General features: G+C 35.7%; 1 protein-coding gene across 1 annotated transcript; it reads left to right on the top strand.

Moving 5' to 3' along the window:
* Positions 1 to 208: 208 nt before the first annotated feature.
* LOC132162879 (zinc finger BED domain-containing protein RICESLEEPER 2-like) lies at positions 209 to 1,905 on the top strand. The gene is made up of 2 exons (XM_088518652.1): positions 209 to 1,709; positions 1,820 to 1,905. The coding sequence occupies exons 1-2, from the start codon at positions 263 to 265 to the stop codon at positions 1,861 to 1,863; spliced, it is 1,491 nt and encodes a 496-aa protein (XP_088374778.1). The 5' UTR covers positions 209 to 262; the 3' UTR covers positions 1,864 to 1,905.
* Positions 1,906 to 13,321: the final 11,416 nt, after the last annotated feature.

The following is a 13,321-nucleotide window of genomic DNA, read 5'->3' as shown; positions in this document are numbered from 1 at the left end:
TGCTGGGAAAATAAGGGAAGCAATTGCGAAGATGATAATTAAGGATGAGTTGCCATTTAGGTTTGTAGAAGGTGAAGGGTTTCGGGATTTCATGAATATAGTTGAGCCTAGGTTTTCAATTCCTTCTCGTTATACTGTGATGAAGGATTGTATTAAGCTCTTCTTGTCTGAGAAGGAAAAGTTGAGGGCAATGTTTATGACAACTGGAGTTCGGGTTTGTCTTACCACTGATACATGGACTTCGGTTCAAAACCTTAATTACATGGTAATCACCTCCCATTTTATTGATAGTGATTGGAACTTACACAAAAGAATTATAAACTTTTGTTTAATTCCTAATCACAAAGCTGATACCATTGGGGAGAAGATTTTGTCGTGTATGCTTGAGTGGGGTATTCGTAACATTTTCACTATCACAGTTGACAATGCTTCTACCAATGATAAGGCTTTGGAGTTTGTGAAGAGGAGAACTGGTAATAAGGAGGGTGCCATATTAGAGAGTCGGTTTATGCATATCAGGTGTTGTGCACACATATTAAATCTTATTGTGACTGATGGTTTGAAAGAGGTAGATGACTCCATTGTGAGGGTTAGAAGTGCGGTGAAGTATGTGAAGTCTTCACCTGCAAGATTTGAGAAGTTTAAGGGTTGTATTGAAAGAGAACAAATTTCTTTCAAGGGTTTGTTGTGTCTTGATGTTTCAACTAGATGGAACTCTACATTTTTGATGTTGGAAGGTGCTGAAAAATGTCAATCTGCTTTTCAACTTATGGAAGAGTTTGATAAAAACTTTAAGAGTGCATTGAATGAGGAAAAGAATGAGAAAGAGGGTTTGGGACCTCCTACATGTGTTGATTGGAATCGTATTAGGATTTTTCTTAAGTTTCTCAAACTTTTTTATGATGCCACAATGCGACTTTCGGGGTCTTTATATTGTACATCTAATATGTACTTTCAAGAAGTTTGTGGCATTCAAATGCATTTACAAGAGTATATTGCTAGTGATGATTTTGTATTGAGTTCTATGGCAGAGAGGATGATGATGAAGTACAATAAATATTGGGGGGATCTTGAAAACAATGATAAGGTTAACTTGATGATGTTTGTTGCGGTTGTACTTGATCCACGAACCAAATTAGAGTCATTGGAATATTGGTTCAAAGATGTGCTTGGTGACAAGAAATGTGAGGAGATGGTGAAAAAATTGAAGTCATGCCTTAACAAATTATATGATCACTACAATGTTGGACAGAGTTCATCTCAAGTTCAACATGGTAGTGAATTGCTTCAAGGTTCCTCAATGAAAATAGAAGAAACTGAGAGTGCCAACTTTTACTTCATGAATAGGTTTCATAAATACCTAACTTCTAAAGGTGATATGGAAAGCAAATCGGAGATCGATCGATATTTGATGGAGGATGTTGAAAAAGCGAATGTGAATTTCGATATTTTAAATTGGTGGAAGGTGAACTCAACCAAATTCCCAATTCTTGCCAAAATAGCACGAGATGTGTTGGCCATTCCCATTACAACAGTTGCTTTAGAGTCGGCCTTTAGCACAGGAGGACGTGTGTTGGATCCTTTTCGAAGTTCACTGGCCCCAAAAACGGTTGAAGCATTGATATGTGCACAAAACTGGTTAAGATCAAAACCTTTAAGTTCTGACTCAGATGTGGTTGATGATCCTGAAAGTTATAAGCTTGAATCAGGTAAGCTTTTTGATCATTTTAGTTTACTTCTTAATTTGTTTTCCTATTTACAAATTTCATTTAACTATTTCAATTGAGATTGTAATTTTTTTTTGATTCATTCTTTGTAGAAATAACTTTGAAGAATATCAGCATTCTACTTGAGGATGATTAGTGACTTAAAGCTGCATTCTGCTTGGTGGCTGTTGGATTTTGTTGCTAGGAGCCTAGGCCTGGTGGTATAGTGATTTGTTGGCCAATAGCTTGGATTTTGTAACTTTTATTTTTGATGTAACAGAGTTTTATGTGTGCTTGCCCTTTAAATTTTATTTATGTAATGTGTGCAACACTGCAACTGTTAAACATACATTTTATTTGTTTTTTTTTTTCTTTTTTGGTAGTTGTTTAGTGCCCTACTGTGACACTGTCCAGGTAGAATTATTTTGTAGTTTGATTTTTTGTTTAGTGCTCTATTGTCTACGTAGGGTTATTTTGTAGTTAGATTTTTTGTTTAGTGCCCTACTGTCCAGGACTCCAGGTAGAGTTAGAGTTATTTGATTCACACACAAAAAAAAATCCAACCATATATTTTATGAAAATTGTAAACAATACAAGACAATGAATTCTTGATGGGTTTTAGTCCAAATGTAGTTTTTAAAAAAAGTTACAAAAAACCAGTTTTTAAAAAAAAAATACAAAAAACCAGTTTTTTAAAAAAAAATTACAAAAAAACCAGGACTTAAATTGAAATTGATACCCATTAAAAATACCCGACCCGCCCCGAGCAACCCGACCAACCCGCCCCGAGCAACCCGCCCCGTTCTACCCGAAACCCGGCGGTTTTAGTGCATACAACCCGGGTAACGGGTAAGGGTTTATCAAACCCGATGGGCACGGGTCGGGTGGTAAAAAACTCCAAACCCGCCCGGAACCGACCCGTGCCCAGCCCTTCTTTGGTAACTATTTTTATAAACCAACATCACTAGCAATGTTTTAAAAACCTTTGTTATTTCAAGAAAAACAAACCAGAAACATTATTTTTGCCTCTGGTCGAACGTTCAGAAGTGAACCACATAAACGTTCAATGTTAATCTTAGTGTGAACATTCGACCAGGGACCACACCGAACGTTCGACAACCAAATCAAAAACGACTAGGTAATGACCAATGTTCGCTCTAAAACCCTAGAACCACTGTTCAATAGTACACCAAACGTTCGATGACAATTTGAAAAGTAGTTTTAACCTATTTTCCACCTTTGTTAGCATGCATCACCCCTTCCTCTATAAATACCCTACCTTTCTGCCCCATTTCCATCACTTGCATATTTTCCACTAACCCAAAACCTAGAAAGAGAAATCTTAGAGACGAAATAAGGAGATTTGAGCTTTGCCCTGAGCTTTGACTTGCACTCCTTGAGGTAATCCCTTCTTATTAAAATGGTTTTCATGTTACAAGCAGATTTTTCATACTTTTTGCAAGTTTTACTGTACCATGATTAAGCTTGTGTTATAGTTTTCTCTTAAAAAGGTAAAAAGTTTTTAAATGGAAAAAATATAAAAAAGCCCCGCAAATTAACATCCGTTTGCGATAGAGCCCCACAATGTTTAAAAGGTACTAAAGTAGCCCATCAAACTACCAAAATGTATCAAAAAGACCACTTATTTTTTATATTCCTATAATACCCCTACTCTTTTAACAAATAAAATAATTGTAAAAAAAAAAAAAAACAATTTTTTTTTTTAAAAAAAAAAAAAAAACCAATGGGCGAATAAATACAAAAAAAAAAAAAAAAAAAAGTTTTTTGGAATAAATAAATATGTAGACATTGTAGTTGGCCTAAATTACAATTGCTTCATGTCGTATGAAAGTAAAATCAAAGGTTCTTGAGATTTTCAAAAAAAAAAAAAAACAATTTAGTTCCTAGAGTCAACTTCTGTTAAAAAATTGTTTTTATTCATCCATTGGTTTTTTTTTTTTAATTTTTTTTTTACAATTATTTTATTTGTTAAAAGAATAGGGGTATTATAGGAATATAAAAAAATAAGTGGCCTTTTTGATACATTTTGTTAGTTTGATGGGCTACTTTAATACTTTTTTAACATTGTGAGACTCTATCGTAAATGGCTCTTAGTTTGGTAGGTTTTTTTAAATTTTTTTTTTTTATATATATATATTTTTCCCTTTTTAATTTCTTTAATCTGCTCCATCATTTGATGAACTTTGCATGATGATGTGCCTTAGTATGTTGTAAGGACCTATTAGAAGGCCTAGGATGAGATATGTTACGTGATGAGTTAAAAATTAGGAGCCTTGCATGAACCTTGGCATTCTGACCAACATTCCATGATCTTTGACTAAACGTTCAACCTCAAGTCTGAACATTCGATCATATGACAGAACGTTTGACCAATAGCCAAGATGTGTGAAATTAGGGTTTTATGACCTACCAACTAGATGCTTCTTGATGAAGGGTTTATGTATAGTAGATTCAAGAACTATGTTTGTTATAGCAGAAATTCAAGAAGTCGGAGAATTTGACCGAGTATACGAGGTAAATAAAGACTTACGACTATTTTTCTTAATAGTGTGCGATATGTTAGTTTATTGAGCACACATTTATTATGAGCATAATTACCTTTTACGGAACTTGATAATTGTCTTAATAACTGATTAATGAGATGCATTGTATGACATGATACACCGGTACGTACGGTATAATAGTCATATGCTTACTATATATACTTTATTTTATGGTCAAATTTGTGTGCGTCATATGGGCCTTGGATCAAATGGTTGTTTTGTGACCAAGTGCAACCATTTTTGATTAACAAGTCACTACATGACGTGAATTATTAATAGCGTGGACCACTCGAGATCGAACTTGGTCAGGTTTCTAGTTATAAATGGTAACGTATAGCCGGACACCGGTATTGTATTATAGGTCTCTCGGGACAACGCTAACCCTGCTATGAAGTGGTAATATCCCGGGTAAACCATACATAATAGTTATGACCTATTAAAGCATTAGTTTTCTGCATCAAAACTCATAAGCGTTTGTCATTGGGATTACACCTACATTTTATGTTGTAATAACAGAGGCAACACATCATTTGCTTGCTACAAAAAAATATATGTTTATCTAGCCTATAGCAAGAGCTCATATCATATGTAACGCCCCCAAAACTAGCCTTTGCCAACCTGGCAGGGTTATTGGCAATTATCCCAATTTAACCAACTGGTGGCTAAATGGAGAACCACCCCTCTAAACATTATCAGAGTTAATGCATAGGAATGTAAAATAAACCTGAGAAGTCTATAATTATTACAAGTGCAAGTATAGTCCTCAAATTTAGAGACGTGGATCAACTAACAATAATATAGCAAACCTGAAAACAGCATGATGATCTTAAATTATAGTATGTAGTGATAGTTGTACCATTCTTGGGTTCTAGAAACAAGCTCCCTATAAGAGTAATAACCGCATAAGCCTAACGACTTCGTAATTAAATCTCACAATTAGGTATGACATAAGCCTATTATTATTAAGTAGAAATAAACGTTCAGTTTTAGTAAACGTTGAGAGGAGGTGTTGTTTGCGTCAATATACCATAAAAAATATTGTTTGGTTGATAAAATGTGGTGTACTACCGGCGGCAATCGCCTAAATATTTTAATGCAGCAAACTAATGCTTTATAGGTAGTAACTATCATATATGGTCTACTCAAGATATTACCCCTTCTCAGCAGGGTTAGCGATGTCCTGAGTGACCTGTAATACAATGCTGGTGCCACAACCATTGTACGCTGTCATCCATAACACTAGCAGCCCGACTGAGTCCGATCTCGGGTAGCCCATGCTACTAATGATCTACGTCCTGTAGTGACCGCCCATTAAAGCTACGCCGGTCATGAAACAACCATTAGAGGCTCATATAACAACACACACATTTGACCATAGAATCAAGTCTATATACTAAGCTCATGGCCATTATACTGCACATACCGATGTACCATGTCATACAATGTATCTTATCAACTAGTTATTAAAACAGTTAACAAGTTATTACAAAAATGTAGACATGCTCATATCATAAGTGGGGTCAGTCACCTGACATATCGCACATATTTAAGGAAAGCATTTATAAGTGTTTGCTTACCTTGCGCACTTGAGCGAATCCTCCGAAATCACAATTTCCTGCTATAATGAAATATGACATATCGTTATGCACAGTACTTAGAGAATTCGTTATAGGTATGGTACTGAGTTCCTTCTAACAAAAGGGTTACTAGACCCTAAAATTGTACATTTGGAGCCAAAGGACAGATGCCATGCTTCCTAGCCGAATGTTCAGCCTCGAGAGTATACGTTTGGCCAATGAGTTAGGTACACAGGCCAAAAGCTCCAAACTATGTTTTGCGACTTCTATCTAATTTGAGGGTTGATAAATCTCGTTCTAGGCTACCAAAAAAACTCATGCAAGGTACATATCATGCAACTCGACAAATCAAAGAGGTGTTTTAAAGTCTTTTGAAAACATTTCTTGGTTTTGTAAGAAAACGGGTACAAGGCTTGTCATAGCATCTTCAAGACTTGTAGCAATAGGAAAACAGTAACAACAAGTAGTAAAAGATAAAAGAGGGGTCAAGAAATCACTTTTGAAGATAGCAAATGCACCAAGCTCTCTCAATTATTTCTTCAAGCCTCTCCTCACAATAGGGTTAGGTTTTCTGAGGTTGAAGGTGGCTAAGCATTGCATAGTAGGGCATATATAGAGGGTGGAGGCGTGCTTAGGCCTGAAAAGTGGAGAATGGGTTAAAAATGCTTTTCAGAATTGATAGGGAATGTTGAGGTACTATTACACGTTGGATAAAAGGGTTCAAGTGTACATTCTAAGATATTGCCTAATGGGTCAAGGACTGGTCAACAAACGTTCGGGTGGTCCACTGGCGTACGTTCTCACTAAGGGCCAAGTGTGTACGTTTGGGTGGTCCCCCGGCGTACGTTTGGTTAGAAAGGGGTGGGGCCTGGGTTTTGTCTTAAAGGCTTCAGGACTTGGATTACATATAAGGGCTTGGGTCCTTCTGTTTCTAAAAATATGCTTTACGAAAATAATTACACGTGTTCGTAGTGAGTTATTAACCTATTAAGGCAAGGATTTTTATCGGGGTATTACATCATACCCTATTATGAGATTTACTTACTAAATCTTAGACTTACGCAATGTTTGTGGCTTGTCAGGTTATCTCTTTTAAAAGGACTTCTAAGGAAGGAAGCCTAAAGACCATTGTATTTATATCAGGTTTGATTAGTAGCTCCCGGTCTGTGATTGATTAATGATAGTATATGCATGCCTAATGAATTATTTTAAATAACTTAAATTTGTCATTTTGTGCTTCCGTTATAATTACTCTGGGTATTCTTGATAGGGGAAACCTTTAGACAGTTACCAGTTAATTGAATTGGAGGCATTGACAGTAACCCTACTAAAACGGTTAAGGTCAGTTTTGAGGGCATTACAGAGCCGCACATGAAGAGCCTAGGTGGTGTGAACCGCAAGCGCTCTCTCAAATTCGACTTGGACGATAGTCTAAGCTAGCACCACCATAACATCAATGAGAACTAAAGTTTAGCTCCTTATCAACAAGTGTACAGTTTTAGCTCTTAGGTGCTATGTCGGACCCGAGACAAAAAGACACGGCCTTGTCCCGCGCACATACATGAAGACCCTGCCTCGAGCCATACCGAACAAGAAATAAAAATTTGACAAGTTCGCCAACGGCAATTTGATAAAACCCAAGCCACAAGCATTGGGGGCGGGGGCGGGGGCGGGGGGGGGGGGGGGGGGGTAAGACCTATGCCACATACTAGGAACCCCAACAATCGTGGTCCCAACAAGCACTTGACGGCTGACACTTCACCTTCGGTATTAGGCACAAGGGTAACTTCGTCATGAGTACACAGAAGATTACGGATGCCCGACTAGTTGTACAAGTCAGCCATAGAAATCGGGAGTAACTGTTGTGGAGAAAATCCACAATGGGTTTCACCCAAACAATCTTACTTAGATAAAATACAACTACATAGAATTCTACAATGATTAAGCTACTCCAGATTTTAGGAGATTATCTCTCCACTACTTCCTAAATGTGGAGAGATCATTATCTTTCAAACACCTTACACTATCTCTCAACCATGAGATGAACGTGGAACAGCAGAAAGGAGTTACCTAAACCTTATGAAGAGGATGCAACACATCAAGTAAAGGTGTCGATACATCTTCCCAAAATTTATGCTCATTACTCTGTTCTCACTCTGGACAAACATGCTAACTTAAGCATTGGAGTATCCCAGCCAAGGTCGAGGACCTTTTGACTCTCTTATTATTTTGCGTCGGTTAGGCAGTACCAAAAACTGCTCTAACAAGTGTAGTCCTTATTTTGTATATCCTGCAGAGCTTCCAACACTTCCACTGTAGATGGTCTCATGTCTCTAACATATTGCAGACACTAAAATGCCAACTCTACCACGGCAGTAATCATTCTCCGCACCTTGTAGTCAGATTGAAATCCAAGGGACTCATTTACAAGCTCGTGCAATGTGTGGTTTTGAATCTGGTTGATAGCCATGTTGGACAAATTTATTTCCTGTCGATGCCTTGTGCTGTCAATAGTAGACATGGATGATATAAGCCCGATAAAGACTAACCCGAAGCTAAAGACATCACTCTTTCTTGTAAGCTGGTAGCATTTGTAATACTCTGGATCGATATAACCAGGAGTCCCTTGTGGAAAAAGGCAAAAGAGTCCAAAACTAGCGACTTTCACACAAAAATTGTAGTCAAGAAGAATATTGTTTGTGTTCACATCATGGTGGATAATATCGGAAGCATGGAGAGATGTCAAAGCACTTGCGGCCTCTAAGGTAATCTTCATTCGAGTTGGCCATTGAAGTGCACCAGATCTTGCGTATTCACCATGAAGATGATCAGCAACAGTTCCATTCAGAGGTGGCTAGAGGTGCCGCTCGGTCACCAGCATAGGCTAAGGTGGTCTTTGGGACACACTATGGCTCCTAGGCCACCCCCAAAAGGGTGGCTGCCCAACTGCCAGACTGAACTTTTTTAAGATGGCCATATAGCATGTACCATGATTAATGTGGCCCACAAACTAGTAGAACCAAATTCCATAAAACCCAGAAGGGCCAAATAGGCCACTAATATGATGGGTCCAAATATGAGTCAATCGAGATCCAAAAATATGGTCTAGTTAACCAATTAAACCATAAGACTTCGGTAGTCAGTCAACTGCAATTTTATTTTTGACCATCAATCGGTGCTAAGGGAGTAATTCTTAATACTAATCTTACATCTCATTCCCATACTACTAGTTTGATGTGGCAATGCTCATCAAGTCGTGATTTTTTCCTTTTTTAATGAAGACTGATCAAATAGTTGATGGACATCTCCACAATAGCTTAGTGGTATAAAAGTGGGATAAGAGATGGGTATGTACCATTACTCGGTTCTAGGGTTATAAATAAACCACATTGTATATTAAATGACTCGAGCTTACAAGCTAAACTCATATAAACTCGTATAACAACAGATATTATGACATAGTCTAGGCAATAAAATTTAGTTGTCTTTAATAGTAATGCACATTGACTAGCAAATAATTGATACAATTCTTGAAGATCTTCGGTTATTAACCAACATTAAGGTTTCCCTTTAAAGAAAAGATGCATTTACAGTTCTTTAAAAAAAAAAAAAAGGATTGTAGTACATTAAAGAATCATAGGTGATGACTCCTTGCATTGTAGTCAAACGATCTACTAGTGATCATGTTGGGGAAGACACGAAAGGTTTGGGTGGGATTTGTAAGGAATCAAGGCTTCCTTTCAACATATCCACAACTCTACTCATCGGTGGTCGGTTTGAGGGGTCAATTTGTATGCACCACAAACTCACTATTATCATCTTCCTTGCACTTTCATGATGCTCTTCATTCATAAGGCCATGTAATCCTAGTTCTTCATCTAATTCAAGACGCTTGTAAATCCAATGTGGAAAAAATGATTCACTAGTACGATCAACCTCGATATCAATATTCTTTCTTCCCCCAACCATTTCTAAAACCATCATTCCATAGCTATAAACATCTGACTTGTGAGAGACCTTTCCAATATTTCTACAAGTTAGTTTTGGAGCTGCATATCCTATAGTTCCTCTTGCATCCAACATGGATATGATACTCACTTCTTTAGGGCATATGTCTACTTGCTAATCAAGTGTTCATGAATGTGTAATATCTTATGAAGACCTAGAAGTAGTTATTAAACCAAATCATTATTTTGTAGTGGGACCTAAAAGATGTGATGAAAGTTTAATACTAAAGAACATTCATGTATTGCATGTTGTAATCTCAATTCAAACATGTTGTTTTCTTTGCTGCCCTTCTTTGTGGTTTATTTGTGTTAATAAATTTTTGAGAAAGGAATTGGTGTTGCAAAGATGTTTGAAATGTTAAGATGGATATATGCTTTAAAAGCTTTTTAATTACTTAATTGGAAATCCTCTTAATTTATGTACCTATGGAATACATTTATCATGCTTGAGTTGATTATCTTTATAATGAACTGTCATTGATCCATTCAAGTATGTGTTATTGTGGTATGTTTCATTTATGCTATCTCTATGAACTTAAGCTTCAAGAAGGAATGTCAATCCATGACAAATTTGTTATGTTGAACAAACTATATGCATAGGATGAATTTTTTTTTTTTGTGGGTTAAAATTGACCAAATGCTGGTTGAACCTAGAACCTATAAATTCCAATTCAAACCCTTATGTCTTGTACTTTAATTTTTATAAAAGACACGTTCTCAAAGAGAAAATCTAAAGTGAAATGTGCAAAATACCAAAATATTCCAAAAAGGGAATTTTCACTGTGTCAATTTTTTGTGCTTGGCTCATCCGTAATTAAAATTTCGGATGTAGTTCTAAGCCTTGTGATAAGACAAAGGGGGAGAATATTGGATGAGGGTAACTAGGCCCTAGTAAGGTTTGACTTCTAACCTAATAGGATATGAATTTCTTTCATATGGTTTGAAAGTTTTAATATGCCTTCTTTGTCAATATATATTTGTTCATTGCTTGACTCTTGACTATGGCTTTACACACACAACATATAAGCATGGGTTGAATGGAACATTTTTCTTGGCTTGGGTTAAGCAATATGAGTTTTCTTGCTATTTCTAGTCTCATGTATATTTTGCATATTTGGAGCATGTTTGAGAGATTCATTGCTAAAATACATGAGTTTTTGATGTGTGTCTCATGTGTGTTCATTTGACTTTTAAGGGGAAAAGAAAAAAAAATTATTTTTGCTTTCTAGTTTCTTGTTGATTATTGAGTCATATATTGAGGGAAAGTTTCTTTTATTCATGATCTTGCATTATCTTCATGCATTTTCCTATCTGTGATCATGAATTTTGTGTATGTTTTTCATGTTTCACATATACCTTAATGTATTTTGTTGAGTATTTCAGGAAACATGATACATTTTGTCAATTTGTGACAAAAAGGAGGAGTACAAAATTGGGGAGATGATGGGTGACTTGTCCGATTGATTTTGTTGCCGAAATTGCCAAAGGGGGGAGTTTGTAAGTTTTAAGTGTTGGCTAAATGTTCGATGAGCAAAATGGATTCAAAGTGCCAAATCACTATGGGTGTCCGAACGAGATTCATAGCCGTCTAGACGAGATTTAAAGACTACACAGTTAATTTTATCTCGAGAGCCTCGTCTGCAAGCCCGTCTGCAACGGTGTCCGGACGACCACTTACGAGAACAATATTTCCCGTGTTTTAAGAGCCCCGTTCGGATGAGCCCGTTTACTGTCCCAACGGCCCGTAGTCTGCTAGGTTTAATTCAAATGTAATTGAGTCCTAATTAGACTAGGGGTCTTTATCTTATATATATAGATCTCTACAAATCTGTATTACAACGAATTTCTGCATCTAGAATTCACCGTAGTGTGCTAAGAAAGTCTGAGATATAGAGAATCTGTTCTCTCTCTTAGAGTGATGGTTTGTGTCTTGTAATCCTTTATTTTTTTACTAAGTTAGTTGATTTCTTGGGTTTGGCTGCCCCGGAAAGGTTTTATAATTAGAGAGTTCTCTAATTGGTTTCCTCTTCGTAACCAAAATATATGTGTTCTTTATTGTTCTTTGCATATCTGTTTTTGGTTAATTATTATTTGTTAGGTCAGATCTATTTTAACATAATATTGTGTGAAACACCTATACATTCAGAATAGGTGTCATTTGGAGTCGTATATAGAATTTTCAATGTCCATTGTCCAATTCAATAATAATAATAATAATAATCATAGGTTCAATGTGTGTATAATTAACTAATTAAGATCTAAGGGTATAGTATAACTAACATTATATGAACTATGTTATTATTTATAGGTTTAATGTCCGATGTCCAATTCAATAATAATAATAATAATAATAATAATAATCATAGGTTCAATGTGTGTACAATTAACTAATTAAGATCTAAGGGTATAGTATAAGTGTATAACTAACATTGTATAAACTATGTTATTATTTATAGGCTTAATGTCCAATGTCTAATTAATAAGCTATTTAAAAACATTAAATTATATGGTACTAATTTAAAAAAAAAAAAAAAAAAATTGTATTAAGTAGTATTAGAATATAAGTAAATGTTTATTTAATATTTGTATTAAATTGTACACAATTCCACTGGATAAGCTTAATATTATCCAAAATTGTATTAAATCGGTTTATATATGTTTGGATAATTTTTAAATTTGGTGTGGGGAACATACTAAGACCAAATAAAAATACAAATACGTAAAAATTCAAATAAGCTAGCTCCGCACCTTACTTCACGTTTCATTGTAGCTTGTGGCTGTTTGTCTTGATTTCAGATTGATGACCAAATCTTGTATAACAAGTTATATTACTTTATATAAATTAAATAGAGATTCCCTTGTATTTGTCTTTTTCATCTTCATTAATGCTTTGAAATCACGACAAAATTGTTGATAATGATCAAACGATCATATAGCTGAAGACTAAAAGCTTATCCAGTGGAATTATCGAAGTGGTTATTCATGTTGCTTAAGATGTCAATTTCTACTAGACAATTCATTTCAAGAGTTAATTTTGGTGTGTCCATCACCCAAGATTGTGTTTTCTCATCGAGAGCATAATTAAATATCCTAAATTTAGAAAAAGTTAGACTTTTGCAATTTATTAACACGTACATATTAGTATATATGAATTACACGAATTAAAAGGGTTATTCATTCCCCTTGGATTTAACCAAAATTTTCTTATAAAATCTGATAGATAAGACCAATCAAATGAATAGGGTTACAGATTTTTAAAATAGGTAAAAGTACATTTTACCTCCCTAAAGTGTAAAATGTAAATCAATTTTTGCAATGCACCCCCCAAAGTTTAAAAATTTTTCAATTCCGCCTCTCCATTAGTCGCTGCCGTCTTATCTGACAGAACTGTGGTCACGTGACCCGCACATGATCATTTAAGCCAATTCTTTCCCCCAAATGCCCCCACCCACGCGGTATCATCTCTG

Source organism: Corylus avellana, chromosome 7 (assembly GCF_965113065.1).
Source record: "Corylus avellana chromosome 7, dhCorAvel1.hap1.2, whole genome shotgun sequence".
Classification (NCBI taxonomy): domain Eukaryota; kingdom Viridiplantae; phylum Streptophyta; class Magnoliopsida; order Fagales; family Betulaceae; genus Corylus; species Corylus avellana.
This window is presented reverse-complemented; position numbering and strand designations above follow the sequence as displayed.

What these genes read in the sequence shown, in the direction of transcription:
- LOC132162879 (XM_088518652.1), top strand. Translation starts at nt 263, where the DNA reads ATGGTAATCACCTCCCATTTTATTGATAGTGATTGGAACTTACACAAA. An exon ending in AAGTTATAAGCTTGAATCAG is followed by an intron (nt 1,710 to 1,819) that starts GTAAGCTTTTTG and finishes CATTCTTTGTAG; the next exon opens with AAATAACTTTGAAGAATATC.